The 26,855-nt window shown below is 36.3% G+C and overlaps 2 protein-coding genes and 1 pseudogene across 2 annotated transcripts; 1 reads left to right on the top strand and 2 right to left on the bottom strand.

The window, feature by feature from the left end:
* Positions 1-10,705: 10,705 nt before the first annotated feature.
* LOC113739915 (putative disease resistance protein At1g50180) lies at positions 10,706-14,038 on the bottom strand. The gene has a single exon (XM_027267331.2). It carries the CDS (start codon positions 13,548-13,550, stop codon positions 12,294-12,296), a length of 1,257 nt encoding a protein of 418 aa, XP_027123132.2. The 5' UTR covers positions 13,551-14,038; the 3' UTR covers positions 10,706-12,293.
* Positions 10,931-12,111, bottom strand: LOC140004692 (disease resistance protein RPP8-like). The gene is made up of 2 exons (XM_072044833.1): positions 12,009-12,111; positions 10,931-11,859 (listed from the first exon to the last, which is right to left on the bottom strand). Exons 1-2 carry the CDS (start codon positions 12,109-12,111, stop codon positions 10,931-10,933), a joined length of 1,032 nt encoding a protein of 343 aa, XP_071900934.1.
* Positions 14,039-23,929: 9,891 nt separating the features above from the next.
* Positions 23,930-26,494, top strand: LOC140004691 (1-deoxy-D-xylulose 5-phosphate reductoisomerase-like; annotated as a pseudogene).
* The last annotated feature ends 361 nt before the right edge of the window (positions 26,495-26,855 follow it).

The following is a 26,855-nucleotide window of genomic DNA, read 5'->3' as shown; positions in this document are numbered from 1 at the left end:
ATTTTTGCTCCCAATTTCTTGTGTACTTTTTCCTCTGGATGACCCTTATATTCCTTTGAACTTGTGCATGAATTTCATACATCAATTACCTTCACAAATTCACAAGATTAACGCATTAATTCACTCATTTATCAATTTTTGAAACCTTAATCAATATTTAAGCAATTATCACCAAAAGAGTTCAAATATGGCTTAATCTTCTCAGAACATACCAAAAATTAATGCCAAATTCATACAAAATGTACGTTAAATATTCACTTATCACTGGATAAGATGGAGTGTCTGCTTATCCTGGACCTGAACTTCTAACCGCTCCAAACTCTGTACAGCAGCTTTACAAATCAGTAGCTTAATTGCAGTAAGTTCATCAATTAGCTTATGGCCAGAACATCTTTCCCGTAGAGCCCATCCTCTCATCAGTTGTTGGTTATCCAAAGAGACAGTTGCTCCAATCCCCATTTGGGGGCTGTCTTTGCTCTTTTCGATAGCAAATCTTAATCTCAGAATGCCTGCTGTTTGTTCTTGTTGCTGGGGGGGTTGCGGCTGGTCTCCTGTTTCTTCTGTACTCCTCTTTAAAGCAGTGAGATTAGCTTCACCATATTCCAACCATTCCTCATGAGCTTTCTGCACTATTCGTATTGGGGGATGCTACTTACCTTCAAATTCCGTCGCATTTCTGCTCTTCCAAATCTGCCAAAGAATGTTAGCCGTGAGAGAAATGTGTTCATCTCCCTCACTTCTGGACCTCGCCTCCATCACCGCGGTCCCCCACGAACCAAAACAGCCTTGCAGATTTGTAATTCCCTCCCATTGGATAGTTGCCATTCTCCACACCAGTTTAACATGGTTACAGTTGAGTAATGCATGTTCAACTGTTTCGCATTCTTCTCCGCATACTCTACAAATAGGATCACCTTGTTGTGTTCTACTGTGAATGAGGTGTCTTACAGGTAATGCTTGGTTGAGACATTTCCATAAGAAAAGCTTCACTTTATGCTTAATATTCAGTTTCCACAGGTACTTCCAAATTTTCTGACTTTGGATACTCCAGCTAGTACTAGCTGGCCCCCTGAGCTCCTGCTCGAAAGCCTTCGGCTCTTCAGTTAGTACCCTGTAGGCTGATCGCACTGAATAAAGCCCATTTGAATTATGAATCCAAAAGTTGCTGTCCTCTCTGTCTACTAAGCTTATGGGGATGCTTAGTATTCCTTCAACATCCGTGGAGGTGAAATTCCTAAAGAGAAGGTTCTTGTTCCATCTTTTCTGGACGATCAAGTCTGCCACCTTAACCAAATTAACTCCTTGTGGCTGCTGTGTTGTCACTCTTCCATTTGGTGTCATAGGAATCCAGTTGTCCTCCCAAATGTTAGTACTCAGACCATTACCAATCCTTTTTCGAGTTCCTTCTTCAACCAGCTGCCTAGCTCGCATCAGTCCTTTCCAAATCCATGAAGCATTCCCTGCAACTTTACACTTGAAAATTGATTGCTTTGGGTGATACCTGGACTTTAGAACTCTACTGACCAGCAAATTTGGTTGAGTGAGCAACCTCCAAATCTGCTTTCCCAATAAGGCTAGATTGAAAGCCTCCAAATCCTTGAAGCCTAAGCCACCTGCCTTCTTGTCCCTCGATATCTTGTTCCAAGCTTTCCAGTGAATCTTGTTCTTCCCATTCTCCTCACCCTACCAATAGTTGGCCATTGTGGAATTAATCTCCTTGCACAACTTTTTAGGTAACTTGAAGCAAGACATTGTGTATGTTGGCAGAGCCAATGCCACAGACTTGAGCATAATCTCCTTACCTGCTGCACTCAAAAGTTTATTTTTCCACTTTTTTAGTCTTTGTTGAATACTGGATTTAATGTATCCAAACAGCTGCTGTTTAGATCTTGTGACCACCATTGGAAGACCCAAGTATTTGCCTTGGCTTACAACATGGAGATTTCCTAGAGCTTGGCTGACTTCCTCCTTCGTTTCCTGCTGCATATTGTTGCTGAAGATGACTGAGGATTTTTCCAGGTTAATCAACTGGCCCGTTCCTCTTTCATAAACGTTCAGTAACCTTTTGAGCTCAGCTGCATTCTGGGAATCTGCTTTACAAAATATCAAAGAGTCATCTGCAAAAAATAAATGGGTTAGTCTTGGTCCCCTCCTGCTGATTCCCATGCCTTCAATTCTTTTCTCAGACGCTGCCTTTTGGAGGAGATTGGAAAAACCTTCCGAGCATAGGAGGAATAAGTAGGGTGACAGTGGATCACCCTGCCTAATGCCCCTTTGTGGCACCACATACTCCTTGACTTCGCCATTAACCAGGAACGAGTAAGAAGCAGTAGAAATACACTCCATGATCCAGCTTCTCCATTTGTCATTGAACCCCATTTTCCGCATTACAGCATCCAGGAACCCCCATTCCACCCTGTCATAAGCTTTAGACATATCTAATTTCACAGCCATAAATCATTCTTTCCCTTGCCGTTTGTTTTTGAGGAAGTGTAAAAACTCATGTGAAATCATAATATTGTCTAGGATTTGCCTACCAGGAACAAAAGCTGACTGAGTTTAACTGATACAGGCATGGAGAACCTGCTTCAACCTATTAGCTAGAATCTTTGCTATGATTTTATAAACTGTCGTGCACAAGCTAATAGGTCTATAGTGCTTAAGGGATGTGGGAATCAAAATTTTAGGAATGAGAGAAATGGCTGTATGATTTACAGACTTAAGCAAATGACTAGTGTGGAAGAAAGTTTGGACAGCTCCTACCAAATCCTTTTTAACTATGTTCCAAAACTTTTGGAAAAAAATGGGAGGCATTCCATCTACACCCGGAGCTTTATCAGGATTCATAGAAAAGAGGGCTGATCTAATCTCCCCTTCGTCCACAGGTTTTGTTAGGTTAGCATTCATACTACCTGAGATTGTGTGTGGAATACCATTTAACACTTCCTCCATTTCATTTGCATCTGAAGTCTTGAAGAGTTCTCTATAATAGCTAGATATCTCTACACTGAGCTCATCTTCATTCTTAGTCCATGTGCCATCCTCTCTTTGGATGTTGATCACTTTGTTCCTCCTCCTTCTCCCCTCCACACTGGCATGGAAAAATTTGGTATTTTTGTCTCCTGCCTTGAGCCATTGCACCCTTGCTTTTTGACCCCAGTAGATCTCTTCATCTCTATAAGCCTCTTTCAGTTCATTCTTAAGCCTCTTCTTCCTCTCTCGCTTCACCTCAGCATCACACAGATTTAGTTGCTGCATTTGGTCCTTGATTTGCTCTATTTTTTGTTTTGAATTGCCTTGGATTTTACTGTTCCACTTCAGTAGATTTACTCGACACCTTTTCACTTTCTGCATAACCTTGAACATCCTTGAGCCATCGTCCCTTTGGTCCCACGCCTGTCTAACAACATCCAAGACTTCATCCCGTTGGAGCCACCTTTTGTCAAAGTAGAACCTCTTTTTTCTCCTGAATTTTGTTGGATGTGTGTCTATAAGCAGCATGCTATGATCATATGCAAAAGAATCCAGGTGTTTACACTTAACCTTATCAAAAACTTGGAGCCAAGGATAGCTACACAAACCTCTATCCAGTCTTTGTTTAATCTCACCCTCACCTTCCCAATTATTACACCAGGTCCCAGGATGACCCTCAAAACCAATATCCATCAATTGATTATCATTGATAAAGTTTTTGAATGCCTTGAAGCTACCTTCGTCCCTCCAGGTTCCACCCCATTTTTCTTCATTCGAAACAATGTCATTAAAGTCACCAGCCATAATCCATCTTTCTCCCCACAAAACTTTCCTAGCTTGGAGTACTAGCCATTGCTGTTTCCTATCTTGATCATCACTGCTAGCGTAAATACCAATAAACCACCAATCACGTCTACTTTCCTTATCCTCAATTTGAGCTTCAATTGTAAAGGCAGTCTTGAGTACTTGTTTTATCCTAATCTCCTCCCTCCAAAGAATTGCCATCCCACCAGCCTTGTTCATAGCATCCACGATGACAACTTCATCAAATCTCAGAATATTTTTGACTTTTTCCAGATATTTACTTCTATTTTTGGTTTCACACAAAAATACTATGTCTGGAGAGGAGAGGTTATTCACCTCTCTCAACTGGGGAATTGTCAAGGGGCTCCCCACTCCTTGACAATTCCACACCAGGACTCTCATTTAGCCATTGGGGTCCATAAAGGGTTGGACCCCTCCCCCTCCTCCATAGCTGCTGTCAAGATATCCATACAATCCACCTTGCTCCTCTTACCCTCCTGTATGGTGTCCTCATCAATATCCATATCAAGCTCCCCCTTGAACCCTTTCCTTTTCCCAGCTTTCCTTTCCCTACCTGTGTTGATGTTCAATTTTTCCTCTGGTTGCCTAGGTGTCCTTGGGGACCTTAAGGTTCTTTGGATACGTCTGGACTGTTTAGCCAACGCTTGTTTGATCATTGGTCCACCCTCAACAGTAATATTCGTAGATGCAGCACCTGGAGTTTCATCCTTCTGTCCATCATCCCATGGGATTTGGATTATCAAGTTATCTTGTTCAGCCTCCATCATTGGACCTTCAGAGGCTGGTTTAACTGTGAACTGTTCTTCAGGTTGAGATGTCCCCTCATATGAGCTCGGCAATTTGGGTTCCAGATTACCCCCCTTTGATTGTCCAATGTGTAGAATTTCCGTTAACTCCGAACCAGCCTTGCTACCAGATTCATTAAGCTTCTCTGAGAGTGCTCTCATCTCTGCTAACAACCCATTTTCCTGGCCATCCTGGCCCTTGACAGTGCTTGTCTCCAGCCCCGTATCAGCCACAAGCTTCCTAGCTAGACCACTTTCATTGTCAAGATGTGTTTGCAGGGCTTTTTCTGGGCCTGCAGATTGCCTTTTCTCCCTCCACTCCCCATCTTGAAGTCTCCAGTGATGTTTTTGGGGATTGTACACCGTACCAACTTGTTGCTTCTGCTGGGGACTCCTCACATTGCCTGCCCTTAGCCAAGGGCCATATTGGTTATCCTTTTTCCCCAGCCCCTTGTCATCTTGCCTCTGGCAATTTCTCTCACTGTGTCCAATGATACCACACTTATAACAAAAATCCGGGCACCTCTCATATTTGAAACTAGCCCATTTAGTTTGTTCACCCACCTTGACAATGGTACCTCGCAGTAGTGGTTGTGAGATGTCTGCCACCACAAAAAGTTTCAAGTGTCTTCCTTCTTTCCCACCTGTTTGAGGGACAATTACCTCTCTTACCGACTGAAAGTTTGACCCAAGCCTTCTCCCAGCTTCCTTTGACATCCAATGGACTGGTTAATTCCAGACCTGTACCCATAAAGGAACTGACCTGAAAGCCTCAGCATCCTCCTCAATCCCTTCATACCACTCGCTTAGCACCAACACTTGGTTGTCCACTATCCACGGTCCACCAGACAGAATCCTTAGTCTATCATTTGCTGAAGGTAATATGAATTGGAACAGATTGGATCCTAGCTCCACCACTTGTAATTCTCTTGGGAAACTCCACGCAGCTATGACAAAGTTCTTGATTCCAGTATAGTTCGATACTTTCTCTCCCACGACCTTCCCAATCAAGCTACTTCTACACTCTTGAACCCCCCCACCTATTTCCTCATGTCCTAGGGTCGTGGTTTGGAGCTCTGCACTGGAGAGATCAAAGTTTTGCAAAATCTCAGCCAGTTCCTCCGCCATGGAGAAGATAAATCAAATGGTATTCCACACACTTCCTTCCGAGTAAGAAAGCTAACCCAGACGTAACCCAAAAGGGGCGGATCTACTATAAACTACCAGAAAAAAGCTAAAAAGGAAAAGAAGAGCTAAGACAAACTAAAAGGTGATAGCTTGGGAAAGCAGAACATAGATATGAAATTACCTGTCCCAGCACATACTGGTTTCCAAGGGGTCTGGAAATAGTAAAGCAGAGCTGCGGTTCAGGAGAGTAGAATGTTTTTTTTTTTTTTTTTTTTTTACTGTTGCATCCTTCTTCTAAAGTCGCTTCAGCTTCCCCTGCTCCTTCCTCTGCTTCGATACGTACAAATTGCTAGAGTTTAAAGGATTTATTTTTGTCTTCGACAGTGGATTTTGACCGCCAGTAGTTCTCGCACCCTAGCCAGTTACAAAGATTGTTGGTGCTGGTCTGCAGAATGCCGTTGTAGATCCGACAGCCTTTAAATTCCTAAGCTGATGAAAGAAGTCCAAAAAGGAAGGTAGTGGCCGAATTGAGTGCACCAATAGCAGAGTGCCTTGAATGCGTTGAAAGTGAATCCTTCCAAAATTAGCTTTTGAGGCTTGTCTGAAGCTCCCACCACAGGGAGAGAAAGCTCTCTTTTAGAGAGAGAAATGCCTCCACTAGAGAGAGGAACTTATTAATAGGGCTATACTGCATATGATTAATTTTGCGTTAAATTATGCTAAACTGGAAGAGTCCCTTATATCTAACTTCCTATTTTTATGCTGGTTTTTCTTTGGAGGGGAACAAAGGGCCTGTCTTCGAACTCTCCATTGATGGCTAATAGAAATGCATTTTGGATTTTAGACTAATTTTCATAGAAATTTAAGCATTAAAGACTTTCACCACAACCTCAGGGGTGTTCATCTATTCATGGCTCTATTTTGTCCTCAAAAATTACATTTTTGTCAAAAGCAAATTGAGATCGATTCAACATATTTGCTTCAATGTATTACACATATTTCTCAGCCTTTGAGACAATTATTTCAACATATTTGTCAAACACAACAAACTGATTTTCAAGCTATGGATTAATTAGTTTAACATATAGCATTAGAATTAGTCAATACATTCCCAACAATAGAACGAAACACCTTGATCATCCTTCCTTACATCCTTGAGATAAGAAAGATTCCTAAATCTTTGACACTACTGTGAAGAACTACCATTATTTAGCGAATGTTGTTGGAACCTTCACAAAATGCCACTGTTAATTTGTGTGTAGCTATGCATGATTAAGTAGATCTAAGTTCCCATTGAATCATTCAGTGGACCATGATGAATACTCAGTAAAATAAAGCCAAACCATTTTCAAATGAGCGAACAAAGTGCATAAATATTTTTTTCTAAAAATAAAAAAGAATCTCCAGAGCTTTTCTTTGATTCATTGTTCCCTAACGGACAAAGTAGTGTGCAAGAGGCAAGATTTTAAGACTGAACTACTACTTTTCCAGCAATCGTACTAGTGGGCTATGGACAACTTTTTGAAATAATAAGAAAATCGTTAGATGCTTTACATGTATTACTTAACATTGGTACCTGGTGTATTAATGGCATTAGTAACTTATCACTAGATAATGATAGTAAGTCACGTTTTATAATAGGCTAATATTAATAGTTTATCATCAAAATGATGGTTAAGTCATAGTATTTTATTTAATATGTGATGTACAAGGTGGTGAACTAGGATTAGTACATTGAAAAGCATCTTGTTGAATAGCTTATGCCTTGTAGACATTTCCTATAAGCTTAGCATTGAGTTGAGCTTATGCTTCATTTAAGGTGTAGATAATGTGAAATTCAGAATTAATGGGGATCATTTATTTAAATAGCACAATATACATAAAATAAGATTTTTCAAGTTGTATTAGACCAGTACAACGTAGCTTATACTTTTATAAATGTCCTTATAGTATGTTCAAGAAGTAGAGGATAATAAATACCCTAATAGTATGTCTGTTTTACTTTTGCCCAGACAAATACATGCAACGGCTTCTACTGTGACTATTTCTCCCCAAATAAGGCTTATAAACCCAAGATGTGGTTAGAAACCTGAACTAGACGGTCAGTTATTGCTTCTTTTTTTTTTTTTTTATAGAGAGTTACACGTGGTTCTTGGAGTTTTATGACAGGAAGTGACTCTATTTTTATCCATTTTTTCCAAGTTTATTGAATTCAGAGGTGTAGTAACTTACCATCCGGCTAAAGACTTGGCATTTTCTCTTGCAGAATTTATTGAAAATGGGGCTTTTTAATTAACTATTACTACATGGTAAAGTTTAGTGCTTTAAAATTATTTTTCCTCAAATTCCTACTAAATTACTATTGTGATTGTGTTCTTAGTTTCTTGTCTTTATGGCAATATCATGGAGGAACAAACTTGAGCAGGATAGGTGGTGGACAATTTATTGCCACTAGCTATGCTTATGATGCTCCTCTTCATGAATATGGTATGTAGATTGTGTCAGCTCCGAAACTCATGCCCTAAGATTGCCGTATTCACCTCGTTTCATCTGGATGCTAATGTTTTCTATATTAGTTTGAATTTTGTTGGTAAACTAGCTTTTGGGTTGGCATTTGTTTTTATAGTGGCCATACTCATCAGCAGCTAAGAAACCTCAATCTGCCATGTCATGTAAACTGGACATTTGTGTCATTTGACTAAGAGAGAGAGAGAGAGCTAAGAGAGGTATATTTAGTTCAATTTCGCCTTTTTAAATTGTTTCATGTAATTTCTTACTCTCGTATTTGCTCTATAATCATAATTATTCTCGCATTTTTGCTTTTGGGCATTGAGGTTTGTGTATATTTCCTGGCAGGAACGATGAAAATCTTTTATTGAGTTATTGATGGCGAAATGCATAGAGGTAAATTCAAACCCATATCTTGGCTGGCAACCCAGATGGCTTCTGGGATGAGATGGAACTCATTCGTATATGTAACTGGGAATTTGCAACCATGGTGGTGCCTCCCTCCATTTTGCCTCCTCTTTTTACAGATCTAAGCCTGATTGATCATTTTGTGTATCTTCTCTATATCTTTTAATTAATCAATTTTTTTTGTTCCAGTCTTGTGGTATGTTGATTTATTGTTGGATGAATTCCATTGGAAACAATACATTGATAGACCTAGAAACATCAATTTCATTAAGCCAGGAGGAACCCAGAAATTTTATGCAGCAATTATATGTTATGAAACATTAATTTTGCCGTTAACTGCATTGTCGTGTTAGTGACTGTCGTGGTTAGGACCAAAGACCAGTCAAAGAATACTTTCTCAGCTCCTACCCAATGTTTTAAAAACCGGACCGTTAATCGAACCGGTGAAGTGAAAGGGTCGAGGTTCAACCGGTCGGACCGGTTCAACCTCGGTTCAATGAATTTTTTTAAAAATAATTTAATAAATATATATGTGCACAAAATAAGACATGTAATGGATAATTTAATACTTTATATGATGAAAAGTTTACTATTTTTGAATAACTTGGATTTTTAAAAATAAATTTTTTAAATTATAAGTTAAAACAAATAAATTTCATCTCAATTTCAATTATATCTACCAAAAAAATCTTAAATATAATCCAAAAATATCACAATATTTGAAATTATACAAAATTCACGTCTATGAGAATTTAGACATTGTGAACTTAAATTTTAATTTACATTTTGGAATTTAAATTTACAATTTAAAAAAGGAAATTTGGAGTTCGAAGAAAATCAAGAGAATTGAAAATAGAAATGCAAATTTGATAAGAAACAAAAAATTAGATAAAAGTGAGTGGTTGTGGTATTAAATAAATTGGGTTAAAGAAAAATAATTCTTTTTTAACTTTTTTAAATTTAATGGACAAAAACAAAATTAAAATATGGAAGAAAACATCAATAAATTAAAAATAAAGAGGTTTGATTAAAAAATGAGTGGCAAAAGAAAAGATGATAGAGAGAGAGAGAGAGTGTGTGTGTGTGTGTGTGTGTGTTGAAGATTAAAAAGAAAGAGTCATGAAAGGATGATATTTTGTGAAAAAAATGGAACAAAAGAAATATGAGTGTTTGTTTTATATAAATAAGTTATCAAAAAAAACTAATAAGATGTGATAGTGCAACGGTTACTACATTGGTCTTCTATTACAAAGGTCTTGAGTTCGAATCTTGATAACTACATTTTGCGCAAAAAAAAAAAAAAAAAAAAGGAAAACTCAAAAACCGGAAATAATCGGTTCAAATCCGGTTCAGCGGTTTAGCGGTCCGACCGGTTTTTGACCGGTTTCTTGACAAAGTCAAACCTGGCATTGAACCGGACTGGAGCCATGGCCGGTTCGCGGTTCAACCGGTCGAACCGGCCGGTCCGGTCCGGTTTTCAAAACACTGCTCCTACCGTCTTGGTTTTAATTTTTCACATGTTTTGGGGATCAATAAGTAGAATCTGCAGTCAATCATCATTTGTTTGATATAATTTGGTTTTTGTTTCAATTTTGGTTTTAGGAAGTTGATGCTGGTCATGCACTGATTAATTTCTGTCATAGATAAGCACTTCTAAGTTCCATAACTTAATTCTTTGAAAGGGGATTATTCACTAGACAGATCCTAACTAGAGTGATAGAGACTTTTAACATATCTCACTCTTCAATCATTTTGTTGCAGCTATCTTTGTTATATTTGTTTCTCTGGTTTTGCGCATGGACATGAACTTTGCTTTAATTACCCTGCTGCTATAATGGTTTGCTTCAGTGGGTATCGCATGAACATCTCTGAGGGCACTTTGGGCTTTGACACTACAACTTCTGGTTAACTTCAAATATCAGGTGTACTTTGTTTCTCCTCTTCCCTTCTGAGAGCCTAATTGTTCTTTATTGCTATCCTTTGTTGTTTAGGTTTCTATGACCCTCCGTGGAGCATGCATCATGATATATTGATTTATGCCTTTTAATGTGCCTTGCATCGCGCTACTGTAATTATAATTCAGTAGAAAATATTACCCAAGGGATATCATTCAGGAGAAACTATTCTATACACAATCAATGGCCTTTTCAACAGGTCTAACACTCCCACGCATTGTGTGGGAAACAATTCTCTAGTATTTTGATAAATACTTGAAATAATTTTATTAATCACTACACTACATAACATCCATTCTACGCGGGAATTACAAATATGAACCTCCTTACTTCTGCGAGATCCTAGAGTCAAAATATCCTGAGGTTTGGAATACTGGATATCATGTCCGCATCAAGCCTACTGATCAAATCTTCTGGCATGTCTACAAGCTCAAGCTTTTCAAGAGTAGATATGTACTTCAGCTCTTCCGGCAACTTCTCTAATGAGAGGCACTTCCTGATTCTCAGGCACTGGAGCTGTGGCAGTGCACCTTTCTCCACCTTTATTTCCTTCAAACCATGTTGGAAGTTGAGCTCAAGGAATTTCAATTGGTGAAACCCATGCGTAGAAATGACTAGCTGTGGTTCCCAATATGAAAATTCCATTTTGAGGAACGACAGCTGTCCCAACTTCTCTAGTGCTGGCATTGGATCATGCTCGAGACGTGTGAAACTCAAAGACAAGCGAGAGAGATTTGAAGGGAAATCTGGAGGCAGCGTTGTCAAACCCATCCCGCATAGCTTAAGCTCTGTTACATGATGGAGCTTAGAAAGTCCACATACAGTTGGCCACTCGCGTCTTACATTACAATAAAGACGTAACGTCTTTAGGCTTCCAACCTCAGATAAATGCATGCAGAGTTTGCCTATGTCTGATCCGTCATCCACCCAAATCCCCAGTTTCTGAAGACTTGTCAGAGTTATCATGTTATTGTGCATAATGTCATCAAAGCGAATGCCTGACAGAGTCTGCAGATTCCTCAATCCTTCAATCTTAAGAGGCACATCACATTCCATTTTATATGCATATAAATGCCGTAAACTTTCAAGCTTCCAAATGAAATTTGAAACTATCACTCGGTTAATGTTCCGTATGTCAAGAGTTTGTAGGTTTCGCAAGCAACCGAAGGAATGAGGGAGCCTTCCAATAGATGTGCGTCTTAAACCGAGGTACCTTAGAAGCCTGACTTTACCAATTTCTTTTGGCAAATTATAACCCATCTCAGCATTCTCAAGGTCTAATATCCTAAGCTTTTTGAAACTTTTGAAGCTAAGACTAATGTTTTCCCTGTAACCGTGGATATTGAAAAAAAGCAGAGACCGGAGAGGAGGGGCCGAAGACCCAAAATAATTTTTATCCAGAGGGAGAATATGAGCAGCAAGGTACCTGGATTTGGCTGATATTTCATCATCTCTGGTGTCTTTCTGATTGCAAGCTCTCGCAGTGCATCATGGACTCTACAGCTTTTAATCCTCTCATCAACAGTCATTTCCGCCACTTGGACCATATTTCTGCTACAAAGTCACTCCACATCATCATATGCTGCAGTTTCCTCCAAAATTTTTGCTTCTCTTTTCTGCATTATTCCCTCTGCAACCCACATATGGATCAACTTGCGCACAGAAATCAAGGAGTCCTCAGGAAACAAACCCAAATACAAAAAGCAAAGTTTCAGGGAGGAAGGTCTGCATAACTTAATTCCAGAATTGCCCCTGCTTCACTCTGGCTGCTTGATAGGTATGCTCTAAAGTTGTTGAGAACTTTCTCCCATTCACTCTTCAACTTTTTCTTGCCCAGTAGCAGACCACCTATAACCGTGATGGCTAGTGGCAGACCGGCACATCTCCTTGCAATCTCTCTGCCTACTCCTTCCAAATCCGGAGGACACCCAGCATTAGCCCCATGACCTAAGGCCTTTTTGAGAAACAACTGCCAGCTGTCTTCCTGTCCCAAAGTTTTCAACTCACACGGGTTGCTAAGAGCATCTGCGTGTACGGCAACTTCCCGATTGCGACTTGTAAGCAGCAATCTACTTGATGTGCCAACATCAGGAAATGCCCTCCTGGATAGACAATCCCACGCTGCTTCCTTCCATACATCATCAAGTACTACAAGACAACATTTGTCTTGGAGATCTTTATAGAGCCTTTCTTCCAACACTTCCTCTTCCACTTCCATCTTTTCCAACATTTCAGATAGCTTGTCATCGTTTGGATTTAATTGCTTTATGATTGATCTTAGTATCTTTTTGTGATCATAGCTTGAAGAGACACATACCCAAGCACGGCAGTTGAATCTTGCCCTGACATCAGCATGGTTATAAACTTTTTTGGCTAGAGTTGTCTTACCAGCACCTCCCATGCCAATGATCGAAACCACCCGGCGGTTTTTGTCCCCTTTCAAAAGTTCTTTCACCAGGGATTTTGTTATCTTCTCGAAGCCCACAATATCCTTGTCCTCACCAATTGGAGAGGATCGCCGGAGCCGTTGAAGCTCTTCTCCATGTGTACCCATCCCCTCTCCAAGATTTTTGATACCGTATTTTTCACGGCTATCAGCTATGTCATTGATCCTCATCTGTAAGGACTCAATCTCTTTACCTATCTTGTAGAAGTTCACAATTTTCAAGGGATAATATGTCAATTTGGTGACCAATCCCTCGTCCTTTGTGAAGAACTCAACTTTGCTGGCAAATATCTCAATGATATCCTCCGCATCGTAGGCAGCATCTCTGATTTCAGAAACCCAGTGGCGAATCCTCTCCTCTTCATCTTGCCTTTGATCTGCATCTTTCAGGAAACACCGCATCCGGGCCAGATCATTTCGAAGTCTCTCAACTTGTGGTCGAACGCCTTTCAGGAAAACAATTTTTTGAATCAGCAGATCGCCAGTTCTCTCAATAACAAAAGAGAGAGCAGGGTCAGCCATCGTGGTAAAGTGAGCTTTGCTTTGAACAACTAGTAAAGGAGGAGAAGCTTTTGCCTGTTAGGTGCAGCTGCAAAACTTCTAATCTCTGTTGTTTTTAACTGATCTCGGAAGAGAGGCTCGATTCTCACGTGGTTCATTTTCTCTTCCAGTCAAAAAGAAAGCAGTTCGATTTACATGGTAGGGACGTCTGGGAGCCCTCCAAAAAAGATAAAGGTGCTGCTGCTGGCGTGTTTTGGGACGGTGGAATAATTCATCTTTATCCTTGCCTTCATCTTATTATTTGCCTGAGATCCTTTCTTTCCATCATGTTCACCTTTTCTGCTGTCCTTAATAAGTTACAGTAATCAAGCGCATCTCTTCCATTTCATAATCTGGACACATTATTGAATTTTGCTCCTCGGTTATTTCATCCCGTCGATCCTGTCATTGTACTTTAGCTTTATTTATACTACCTTTTGGAGTGCAAAATCTTTCAAGATATTTAAGACCTAATTAATGGTACTCATTGTAACATCGCAGACATCTACCAACAACTTTGTGCAGAGACCAAATAACAATTTTCATGGTGAAAATTAGGAACAGTAGAAGCTGAACAACAAACAGGGCCCTTTGGATTTCTTTCCTTTCAACAAGAACCTCTCAAATTAATCCTTGTATTATCAAGTGTTAATATCTATAAAGCTGTTATCATTTGTTGAAAAAAAAAAAAAAAAAAAACAAGAACCTCTCAAATGCTTGGAGTGATCAAGAAGCTAGATCCACTTGTCTACTTTATTGTCATGGTATCATATCCTGTAGTAGCAAAAAAAACAAAGAGCCAGTTGCTGCACAATCCAAGAACTATCCCAGCAAACTTTTGCATCTGAGATGAGATTACCGAAAGAATGCGACGCAAATATCGTCCACTTTCAATTGTAGGTTTGACGTTTTCTGGAGACATGCCTTCTCTTTTACATTTCTTTTCAGCTTTTCTAATTTTTCTTCTCCCCATTAGATAAAAGGGGGATAAAAAAGGTAAAGCAGACGAGACAAGGAATGCTAGCGCAAGCACCCCGCCCTGAGACTGAGACGTGAAAGAAATGATTATTAGGATTGTAGTAGTGACATATTACCGCTACTAGTATTGGGACGGTGGATATCAAACAAAGTATACGAAGGATGAAGAATGAAATAACTAGTGTTTAATAGTTAAATTTCTCATGCACTAATTCACAGTTACAAGTTTTTTTTTTTTTCAAAACTAAGTTACAATGATTTGAAAACAAGTTTTTTTTTTTTTTTTTTAAGAAACATTCAAGTGGAATCATGATAGATTCAAGATGGCTTTGGGGTGGATCATTAACAAACAAGTTTTGCTTTATACCTATATAATATTATTAAAATTTTTTAATTTTCATTCCCAAAATCTATATTCATGAATGCGCAATAATTATATAGTTGATGAATTGGGATTTCTCTATATTGAATTTGCACTTTTAAATTGCAATAAGTAGTATAGCAACCTGGTAGGTTCCATTTAACAAAATTTAATTGAAATTTGGTTAGTTTAGTTCAATAATAACTCCGTTTTTTTTTTCAAACTATTAGTTCGTCTATTCGTGAACAGATATGAATAAATTTAGTTAAATAAATTTATTTGCTACTTATAACCATAACCAAGACGCTTTTATAGGTCCACGGTTTTGGATACTACAGCAAAGTCTTGGCCCTTGGAATGAACATAAAATGATCAATTTTCCGCAGGCCATGACCAAGACATTTTTATAGGTCCACGGTTTTGGATGCTACAGTAAAGCCTTGGTCCTGGTATGAACAAGCAACGATCAATTTTCCACAAGCCAAAACCAAGGCACCTTTATAGGTTTTTTTTTTCAGACACGATATATTATAATTTAGACCTACTCCTAGGGGATGATCAAAGGGGTTAAGAGGGGAACTGAGCGGAACTAAATCACCAATACCACTAATCTGATCAGACAAAACTTTTCAAGAAATTCTGGATCTAGGCTTACAAAAGCACCTTTATAGGTGGAAAAAGAACAAAAATGTACTAGATTCCTCTCTTATCAAGTCAATTTTCCATCATTTACCTCTGCTTTCTCTTTTTTGGAGCAGAGCGGGAATCTGACCTCATTAATACCCCACCTATTTACATAACATTTGCCACATAATTGATGATGGAACCAATTAACATGCAAAGATAATTAATGTGTATGGCATTTTTTGTTGAAAAAATGACCTATTTCATTTTTTACTTTTGGCAAAAAATATTTTTTATCTCTCATTTTTAAAATGCTACAAGCTAGTTCCTCACATTTTAAAAATGAAACAAATTAGTTCCAGATTGATAATATAATATAGATTTTAGATATAAAATTGGAACATCATCTTAGTTCTTCCAAATCTAGCTACATATGATGCGTACATGACATTAAGTCACTATAAAATGAAAAAATAAAAATTATGACATAAAAAATAAACATTTCTGCCTAAAAGAAGTTAAAATTTTTTGAGGCAATGACATTAGTCAACACAAAAAGAAACAATCAAAATTTTATAATTCAAAAATTTTAAAACTTTTTAGAGTGAAGGGTTTGTTTTTGATGTTATAATTTTTAAAATTTTCTTCTTTTTTAAAGTGAATGGTTTGTTTTTTATGTCATAATTTTAATTTTTTTTATGTTCACCTAATATCACTTTCTCAAAATTTTTAATTTTTAAGAGAGAAGGTTTTTCTTATGCTGTAATTTTGAATTTTTTTCCTTTTTCTATTGACTTAATATGATGTATATGTCAGATATACTTAGATTTGGTTAACACTAAAGTGATGTTTCAATTTTACCCTTGAAATCTATATCAGGTTGTCATTTTGGCATTGATTTGCATTGTTTTAAAACTGTGAGGGATTGATTAGCTTCATTTTAAAAGTAAAGGACAAAAAAATAGTTTTTTTCTAAAATTTGTGAGATGAAACATATCATTTTAATTTTTTGGATAAAATACAAAAAAGTCCCTATAATTTCAAAACATACATTCCAATACCTTGTAGTTTGAACTACTTTAAAAAAGTGATAGAAATCGTATGAATTAATCCGTTTGAGATACACGCACCTCTTTTGTGAGTATTTACTGGAAACAAATAAAAATTCTGATGATATACCTATCATATCCTTAAAGTTAAATAAAGTTAAATAAAATGGTAAAATGCAGAAAGCCCCTTATGATTAAGCAAACCTATAGAAAAAGCCTCTTATGATTTCAAGTCATACAATTTAGTATTTCGTGGTTTGAACTAACGTGAAAAATCAACAAAAATCATTTAAATTAATGAGTTTGAGATAAACGTGCCTCTATTGCACGTGCTGGACCTGGAAAATAATTTTTTAAATCAAATTTTTAGCTGATATACCTATTAAACCCCTGAGAACTTATAATATTCTCAAAAACAATCCAAAACTCCTAAATACAATTCATCTTATTTCTATACATAAAATAAATAAAAACTCTCAAATATAACTCACCTTATTTCTGTACAATAAACAAATAAATAAAAATTTTCAAATATAACTCATCTTATTTCTATACATAAAATAAATAAATAAAAACTCCTAAATAAACTCACCTTATTTCTATACATTAAATAAATAAATAAAAATAAAATACTACCCCCATCTCTTCCTCCACCACCACTCCCCTCTTGCCACCACCATTCTCTTCTCCATCACCACCTTTCTTGCATCCCGCTCCCTTTTCTCCTTTCACAGCCATTTCTTCGCATCCTTTCTCCTTCCAATGACCATAATTTGTTGTGAAAGAGAGAGAGAAGAGGTTGTGACCAAATCACCCTTTCCTCAAAGCCTATCCTCTCTCTCCTATGATAAATTTAGTCATAGAAAGAAGGTGAGGAGGTGCAGGAAAGGGGTTGCATAGGAAGGGAAGGGGGTGCAGGAGAGGGAAAGGGAGAGGAGGAAAAAGGGGACAAAGGGGGTTGTGGTGAAGGGGAAGGGGACGATCGAAGGTGGAGAATGCTAATGACAACAATCAGTAATCATAGAGGGTTCTTTCATAGGTTGGCTTAACAATAAAGTGTTTCTCCATAAATTTAATTAATTAGGACGGTTCTTGGAAAGTTTGTTTTGCTTGAATATATTAAGATAATTCTATCATTTCATCTGCCTCAATTAGTTTTGATGATTTTTATTGCTGTTTCAAATTAGTTCAAATCTTGAGAAACCGGAATGTATGATTTGAAACCATAAAATGCTTTTCACAGGTTAGCTTAATTATATGGAGTCTTTTTTTTATATATATATTTTTTGCCCTTTTTTAGGTAAAATACCCGTTACGTAGGAGAGGGATACTAGCCTAATCTGTATGGCTTATTGACTGTATGTCATGTAATAACACCACCTCTCTCAGCCCACTTCCCTTCAAGGTTAAGTATGTTCTCACCATCCATATCTTTAATTTTAATTCTAAATATTAGATTTGTGGCATTTGCCTTTGAACGTTTAAAAATGCATTGCACTGTCAAAATAAAAAGAAAGACATGTTGGGGAAAACCAAAAAATCAAGATGTATCAAACTTATAAAATATGAAAGGCACAGCCAATTAGATTAATCAATATATTTCTTTTTTCTTTTTCCTTGACTTTTTGTTTGTCTTACACTTTTGCCTTTTCTTCTCCTTTCTTCCTTATCATAAGTGTCCTTCCCAACCATTATCGGACTAGAAACTTAAAACTGGATGCACCCTAAATTTCATTTTCAACTTATATTCTAATTATAACCAACAAGTTCTGTAGGAATGCAAATTTTTGTTTTCTTTGAGTCATAAATCTTTTTATTCATTGTGAAAAGAAATTATTTGTAAGAACAAAGGTTAAATAAAGAAGTTGTGTTAAATAGAAAGACACTGTGTAATCTTTCCACTAAAAAGTTAGAAATACGATATTTTGGGGAGTTTTTATTAGTTAGTATAAGTGCAGATAAACCCTTTTGATTATGACCTTTTGTCGACTCAACAATTATATTATTCAAATAAGTACTTAAGTCACAAAAGTGGTATACAAATTTTGTTAATTGTAAGGTTATTTATGTCAGTTCAAGAGATTTTAGTATCTTATTTGTGTATCTTATTTTTTTTGCCATTTTCCTGTTCTTTTATATTCTTTTTAGGCTTTTACTGCAATTGTTTTATATCCTCCTCTGTCTTTTCCCTTTATATATATGTAGTATCTCTCTTTGGAAATAGCTGCCTATATATGTGTTTATGTAATGTTCCTAGGCATTGCTTGTTTGATGTGTTAGTAAGGACTTATATGACTTTGCATCCTTTATATATTCAATTGTTCTCATTTTACACCCCAAACTTAATATCTTACACAATTTGCAACATAATATTAGTTACCAACAATTACCTAGTTACAATATAATTGCTTGGACACATTCCAGATTTACCAACTATTCTCACGTACATGAGCATATGAAATTTGTCCCGTTACTAATGTTGCTCAATTTCAAAGCGCCTCTCATCATAATATCTCAATGGCGAGTTGACGAGTAAGGGGCTAAATTCACCTTTCAAGTTTCAACTAATTATTCTTTACATTATTTGTTCAATACATTTGTACAAAGAACTAATTTAGTATTCATTGTAGATAGATTGGAACATAGCTAACTTCCTCCGCCTCTGTCATTCGTACTTATGTTTTCAAATCTTACCATTTACCGGAAGAGCCCCTTCTAAATTTTGGAAACTTCTTTTAACCCCTATAAAATTTTCGAATAGTTATATGAAGGCCTTCTCTTGTTCTCTTAAAATCTTAATCTAATACTATATATTGGTTAATTTCCTTGAATTTTTCTTATAGAAAAATTCAATATTTATTTTTTTAAGAGTTGCAAAATATTTATATTTAATTTTCAAGAGTTTCTTCCATTCCCCAAAAACCCCCCACACTTCATATATTGCCAGTTCTCCTAATGCATTATCATATCACTACTACCATACAATATATTTTCTGAAAAATTGATCAAGTTGTTTAATTATAAGCCGATGTGGAATTGTTTGAACGAACAGAGCAATAGGTGGAACGCACTAGTACATGTAAGTTGCAATCCATACCATGCATTAAGAGGCAGTCCGTGCCTTGTCTATGGGTTGGGAATAGGGGCCCAAACATGGTTGTCAAGAAAACTCGTTTGGATCAGTTTTGTTAAAAAAATATAGGATATAATTTTATTTCTTTCAAATATAAATCATTTTCAAAGAAAAATCAAAGAAGATTACTTAGTTGATTTAAATATTGACAACACATTGGGGGAGGCAAAGGGACAAATTTTGATTTAAAAATTAAGGCTTCATTTATAAGTTTTAGAAAACTTTAAGGGGCCTATATAGATTTTACAAAATTATAGGGAGGGGAGGCGTTGGTTGCCCCTGCCCACCCTCTGTAAATCCATCCTTAATGGCTGACCATAATAAAAGGAAATATGATGCAAATAGTCCCTCACATATTGCATTTACATCTTTTTAGCCCGTCACTTTTAAAATGATGAAAATCCATCCTTCAGATAAACAAAATATGTCATTTTAGTTCCTATATCCATTTTGATGACTTTTTAGTTAGAAAAAGGTCATGTGCTACCATTCGATAATGATTTTACGGGTAAAATAGGTAAAATAGACATCACACCCTATTCTCACCAAAATACACCACATCTAGTAAAACTAATAATTAAGAAAAAGTTTAACTGTTACTTTAAAAATTCTTGAGGACTTTTAAAATAGGAAAATAAAAAATTCCAATGAAGAAAGTTAACCCCAAAATAATATTTAACAAATGGAAAAGTGAGGATAAAAGTTGTAGTGAAAACAAAGTTGATGAAATATCAAAATAAATGCAAAATATATAAAAAAAAAGTAAAAGAAGAACATAGAGAACAAAAAAAGAGCACATATCTCAGGACATGTGTTTGGACTTCAGATTTGCCGTCATTCTAACGTGGAAAATTCAGAAATTTAATTTTTAGTTGAAAATAGGATATAATATCTGTTTTGCCCTTGAAATTATCATTACGTGGTGGCACATGACATTTCCTAGCCAAAAAGCGCTTGAAATGAGTGTAAGGAACAAAATGTACATTTTGAAACGTGAAGGATGAATTTACTTCATTTTGAAAGTAATGGATAAAAAAAAGTACAATTATAATATGTGATGGACCATTTATGCGATTTTCCCTTAATAAAACTTGGCTTGGAGAATTGGCCCATGTTGTGTGAAGTCCAGAGGCCAATTTCTTACCCATTTGAGTTCTCATGCACCATTGAGAAATGATTGTTGGAGTTAGAATTTAGAGGCATGCACTTGATGGCGTGATATGGGGCACTTTGAGATTCAATTGGTTATGATTAAATTGCGCACAGAAATTTGAAGAAATGTATAAGTAACTTTGGATGAAGTATAAAGAACCAGAAAAAAAGGATGAATTTATTTGGAAATTTTTTTGGACATTCTTAAAATATGTTTTCTCATTACTTCTTATTTTCTTACTATTTTTTAATTTCACATACATCATATGGTTAATAGCATTCAACATCTATGATAGGATGATTAGACTTCTTTAATGGGGTGATTTGCAGTTTGCCACCTAGTACTATTTCCCAAGCACTTCTTTACAGCTCCTCGGCAGTGAAAATAAGGTTTGACCGTTATATAATGCCTTAATTTCAAATGTTGCCCTCATTTTAATGCTAACTTGCAATTTCCCAATAAATATAACCTTATTTGCAGTTTGCCTTCTAAAGAATTTTAAGGCAGCTTACACTACTGTTATTTCAATTACGTTTTGTTTTTTCTGTCACTTATTTTTCATTATATATACATATATATATATGCCATCCGCTCTATTCACTTCAAAACTATTACATAAGTATTGATAATTGCCTAATTTGAGCCTTTGAGCCTCTAACCTATGTTTTCAGAACCGGACCGGGTATCGACTCGGTCGAGATCAAGGGTCAATGGGTTCAACCAAGTTCGATCGGGGTTGAACCGAATGACGTCATAAATAAAAATTATTTAAAAATTAAAATATTTTATGTAAAATATCTAATAACATGTTAATATTAATAAAGGTATATTCATATGTATTTAATGTTTTAAATATATTTAACAAGAAAATACAAAGAAATTAGAACAATCAAATAGCAATTTATGTTATTTAATGAGCATTAACAAGTTTAGAATTAAAATTATGGATTTAATTGAAAAATAACACCAAACTTTAAGACAAAATTTATAAAGTATGAAATATTTGAGATATATTAATAAATTTTAACAACCTAGGGGTCAAAACATAATATTAAAAACATTTTGACCTTTAAAAAAAAGTTAAAAAAATCGGGTCTTTTTTCCGGTCAAACCTGGGTTTTGACCTGATTTGACCGAATTTTGAATTTTCCGGTTTTTAAAGTTAACCGGACCGGACCATTGGCCGGTTCCCGGTTCAACCGGCCGGTCCGGTCCCAATTTAAAAACAGAGCCTCTAACTTATATTTTTAGATTTATGTATTTTCATTTTTAAGTTATATATGCTTTGTCATCCACGTAACAAACTAACTACAACATACAGCAAACTTAACATCAAAACTTTTATTAACTATTGATAGTGAAAAAAGAAAAACAAAATAACCTTTGACACTTGAAAGAATGTTGGAGACAACTAAAAAACTAAATGTTACAGCATAACTGTATTCTTGTCTTCAGCATTTGAAAGCATAATTAATTGGGCAATAAATTATTCAAACATGTATAAAACTTGGAGTTTGTGATTAAAAAATTATTGACAATAAAATAGCAGCTTTTTTTAGTAGTTGCTAATAATGATAAAAATAAGGGAAAAACTAAAAGAGAGAGGGAAATGAAATAAAGGGAGAAAAAAGAACACTGTGAATAGGTAAAATATCAAAGATAATCTTATCCTTCAACATAAATTAGGAGGTAAATTGAGTATAAAGTTCTTTTGGGGGGCAGAGTGCAACTAGAGTTGTAGTTTGTAGGGAAAAACTGCAATCGCCAGCTTAAGGGCGATTATGTGTTTTTACTAGACCTTTACCTTTGGTTGTTAATCTAGGAGGCAAAGTGCTTAGAAAAAATATTAAGGGGCAGAATCCAAATCGCCTCAAATGTTAAGGGCTGTTCAATTCTATGAACCCTACATAATATCACAAATAAGTGCTAGATAAATCAAAAGAAATTTTTCCAAAATAATCTCCAGTTGAAATACACATATTATTGTTTGAATGAATATATTTATCATTTAAAGTTTTATACTACCCAATTCTTTACATAAATATGTTTTTAATGGAATTCCATAAACAAAGATGACCTTGGAAGTCATTGCCGTTTTGCATTCCATGAAGAAGTTGAAGGATTTGATTAACTAGTGCAACTACAGGCATTAGTGGCATTCGTCAAGACGGGTTTTAAGCGTTAGATTTTTGTTGAAATAACTAGTATGCACAGTCAGTGGCCCATCGAAGGATGATGCATTTATAGTTTTGATACTGGTTATGGAATTAGTTGTATTTTTGAACTTTTAGTTATATTTCTAATAGATGAGAAATAAACCACCATTCAATCATCAACAACAAACCAAGCAAAGTAAAAAAAAAAAAAGAAAAAGAAAAAGAAAAGCCAGTCAATGGTAGCCAGATCTGAGCTGCACATGCATCTATACTATTAAAGATACTATTGAATTGTAAAAAGCATACTTTAAAGCATTATTAATCACGCAGAAGAAGCATCCTATTGATGTCTGCACAAACACATGATACTGTTTATACATGTCCTAATTGTGGACAATTTGCAGTTGTCATGTCAGAGTCTCGGGTTATCCAGAAGGGCCTGTAGAGAATTTAACCAGACAGACCTCAGAGCATCTTAGATGAAATGATTATGCTGCAAATGCAATACAAATGCCAAAACTTATGCATTTTAACCCAGACACATATTTTCATGAGCGATAACTTCCTTCTTTTTTCAAGTTGATGAGTTTGAGAAATTACTGATTATCAGTAATACTTAAGATTGGTAGAGAGTGGAGCACTCAGAAATCTCTCTTTGAAAACAATACTACTCGATTGAAAAAGACAGGCTCTAGAAACAAGAAAGAAACATTGCATTAGAACATGAATCTTAATTTTCATGGATGATCATCTGCTTGAGACACGACTAGAGTTCAGCTTGCTTATGCTTTAATATCGCTTTGAGTAAGCATCTATTTTGCTTTCTTTGCTAGTTGCTTTTGCACGTGGGGATTTCCTGTTCTATTTGTGAAGCTCATGATTCAGTAACGAGTCCTTTGACGTGTGAATGATTTATTCCTTATTGCAGCCGACTGTGGCTGCCATAGAAGCGAAAGACATTTGCTTGGCCAACAAAGTGAAGTTAATTGCTGGTGGTCCTTTTGTACTTCCTCTTGCGCACAAGCACCAAGTGAAGATTCTTCCTGCGGATTCAGAACATTCTGCCATATTCCAGGTGTGCACCTATGTATTTTGCTGTGTCCAGTTGCTTTTAGATCATACTTTGAATTGATAATTGTTAAGTCCGAAATCTTGTTTATTCAGTTGTCATTTCCCCTTATTTCCCTAGTAATCGTGAAAAATACTTGTTAACAAAAGACCTAAAATGTGCTTCAGTGTATACAAGGTCTGCCTGAGGGTGCTCTTCGACGTATCATTTTAACAGCATCTGGGGGTGCTTTCAGGTATGATATATAAATTCCTATGGAAGATTTTGCAAATGATCGTTAAATGTATTATCTTGTAGTTACTGAACAACCTTTTTATTAAATTCTGCTAAATTTACTTCCAAAGCCTGTGGAGCTTTTGATGTTTATAATAACTAGGAGAAATTATCCTCCAACTTTCCAATCTCAGCGTGCAAATTTAAGTTCATATAAACTTGGGATCTCATATTTTTCTTCTGAGAGTTAAATGTTCTGAATCAATGCAGTTTTTTTCTTCTGAGAGTTAAATGTTCTGAATCAATGCAGTTTTTTAAGTTGCACATTATTCTAGTTTTGTATTAGGTCGACCTAAATTCGAGATATTTGTGGTTTCTTTTTCTACAGATAAGTGAACAGCTGTAAAATTTCATATGAATGCTTTAAGAAATCTCTTTATTCCTACACAAAATGCACAATAAGCTCTCATGCCTGGAACAATGAAAAAACTCCACCTCCTGTTTTCTCTCTCAGTTTCTGTTTGTGTTTGAAATTTAGTTCTCTTTTCTCATTGCTGGAGTTGTTGAACTGATATTTGCAATCTGTTATGTTATCAATACCAGGGATTGGCCAGTTAAGAAATTGAAAGACGTCAAAGTAGCAGATGCGTTGAAGCATCCTAACTGGAACATGGGAAAAAAGATTACAGTGGATTCTGCCACCTCATTCAATAAGGTGATTTTCTGGCGTACTCACCTGACCATGACAACTGTTTCTTCTTGAACTTTCGCATGAACCCCAACGAACCAAAATATTTGGATAACTCTGTCATGGAGCATTTTTTCTTTGCAGGGACTTGAAGTTATTGAAGCCCATTATCTTTATGTGGCCGACTATGAAAACATTGAAATCGTTATTCATCCCCAATCTATCATCCACTCAATGGTTGAAACACAGGTATAACCCTCTAGTGTATCGTCATTATATTTTCTCAAGAGTTGAGCTAAAGTGAGGTTCTTGCTTTGCAAGGTTATTTACTCTTAGTGGTTGACTTAAAACATTTTCCATACGTTTGTTTCTATTGCAGGATTCATCGATATTGGCACAATTACGATGGCCTGACATGCGGTTGCCCATTCTTTACACAAAGTCCCGGCCAGACAGAATTTACAGTTCTGAGATAACTTGGCCAAGCCTTGATCTTTGCAAGTAATTTTCCTTTTGGTTTTCTGTTTATCATTTGAATTTGTTTAACAATTTTAAGGTTTTCTGATATCATAAATGCATGATAGTTCCACTTCTCTACTTTTACATTGACCAAATTTTGTACAGTATATAACTTAGAGAACTCATGATTCAGGCTTGGGTCTCTGACATTTAAAGCCCCAGATAATGTCAAGTATCCATCAATGGAACTCGCATATGCTGCTGGGCGAGCAGGAGGGACCATGACTGGAGTTCTCAGCGCTGCAAATGAGAAAGCTGTCGAAATGTTCATCAATGAGCAGTACGTCTCCTTCAATTTTTTTTTTTTTAACATATCAACCACAAGGTTCTATTTCTTCCTTGTGGCTGCTTCACTTGCAACTAACCGTTCTCACTAATATTTGCCATTCAACCAATCGTCACACAATAACATAGAAAGTTTGATATTTTGAGTATCTATCTTCGGAAAGTACAGGCGTACAGCCTATATAGACAGGAGCATGATTGTAAATGGTCCTTGCTTTCATTTTAGCATGATTGTCACTTCACACTTTGGCCTTGGACAGGAGCATTTATCAATTTGATGTCATTTGCATGCTATGTACACCTTGTCTAATGTACGGTGTACCATTTCTTCAGAATAGGCTATCTGGACATTTTCTAGGTTGTGGAGCTAACATGCAACAAGCATCAAGCAGAATTGGTGTCCTCCCCATCCCTCGAGGAAATTGTACATTACGATTTGTGGGCACGTGACTATGCAGCAACTTTGCAATTCTCTGCTGGCTTAAGGCCTGCTCTTGTATAAGGAACAAGGCGGCTTTGATGCAAATCAGAGGTATCTCTTCTCATTGTATTAGCAGATCTTGCCTAAATTTGATGAATGGGATAGTGGAGCATGATGCTCTTGTATCATAGAATTCAGGGATGAACTGCATGAGAATCTCTAATGTTCCATCATTACAGATTATAAATGTCTTTTTCTGCTTTCCTTAGCCTGTGAAGCATAGAGATCTCAAAGATTAGTGTTAAAGAAAACATTTGTGTGGGGAAACAGGTAAACTTAAGAATCTCTTCAACTTAAAAAAACAAAAATGCAAGCACATATTTACACACACAAACACAAACGCACACTTTACAGAGCATTTGTTGAAGAAAAATGTAGTAAATTTGAAGTTCCAGTCGAAATGAAAAGCACCTTCGTTTCTCTAATTTGAAGCTTTTTTCCTTTTTGTCTTTGTTCTACAAGTTATTGCCTTCTTATTATCAGCTCATTGAAATTGAATAAGTGCAAATTGTAGATTTGCAGGAAAAGGTTAAAGGAAACAAAATATGCACAAATAACAATTTCCTTCTTTGAAAATT

Source organism: Coffea arabica, chromosome 4c (genome assembly GCF_036785885.1).
Source record: "Coffea arabica cultivar ET-39 chromosome 4c, Coffea Arabica ET-39 HiFi, whole genome shotgun sequence".
In the NCBI taxonomy this organism is placed as follows: domain Eukaryota; kingdom Viridiplantae; phylum Streptophyta; class Magnoliopsida; order Gentianales; family Rubiaceae; genus Coffea; species Coffea arabica.
This window is presented reverse-complemented; position numbering and strand designations above follow the sequence as displayed.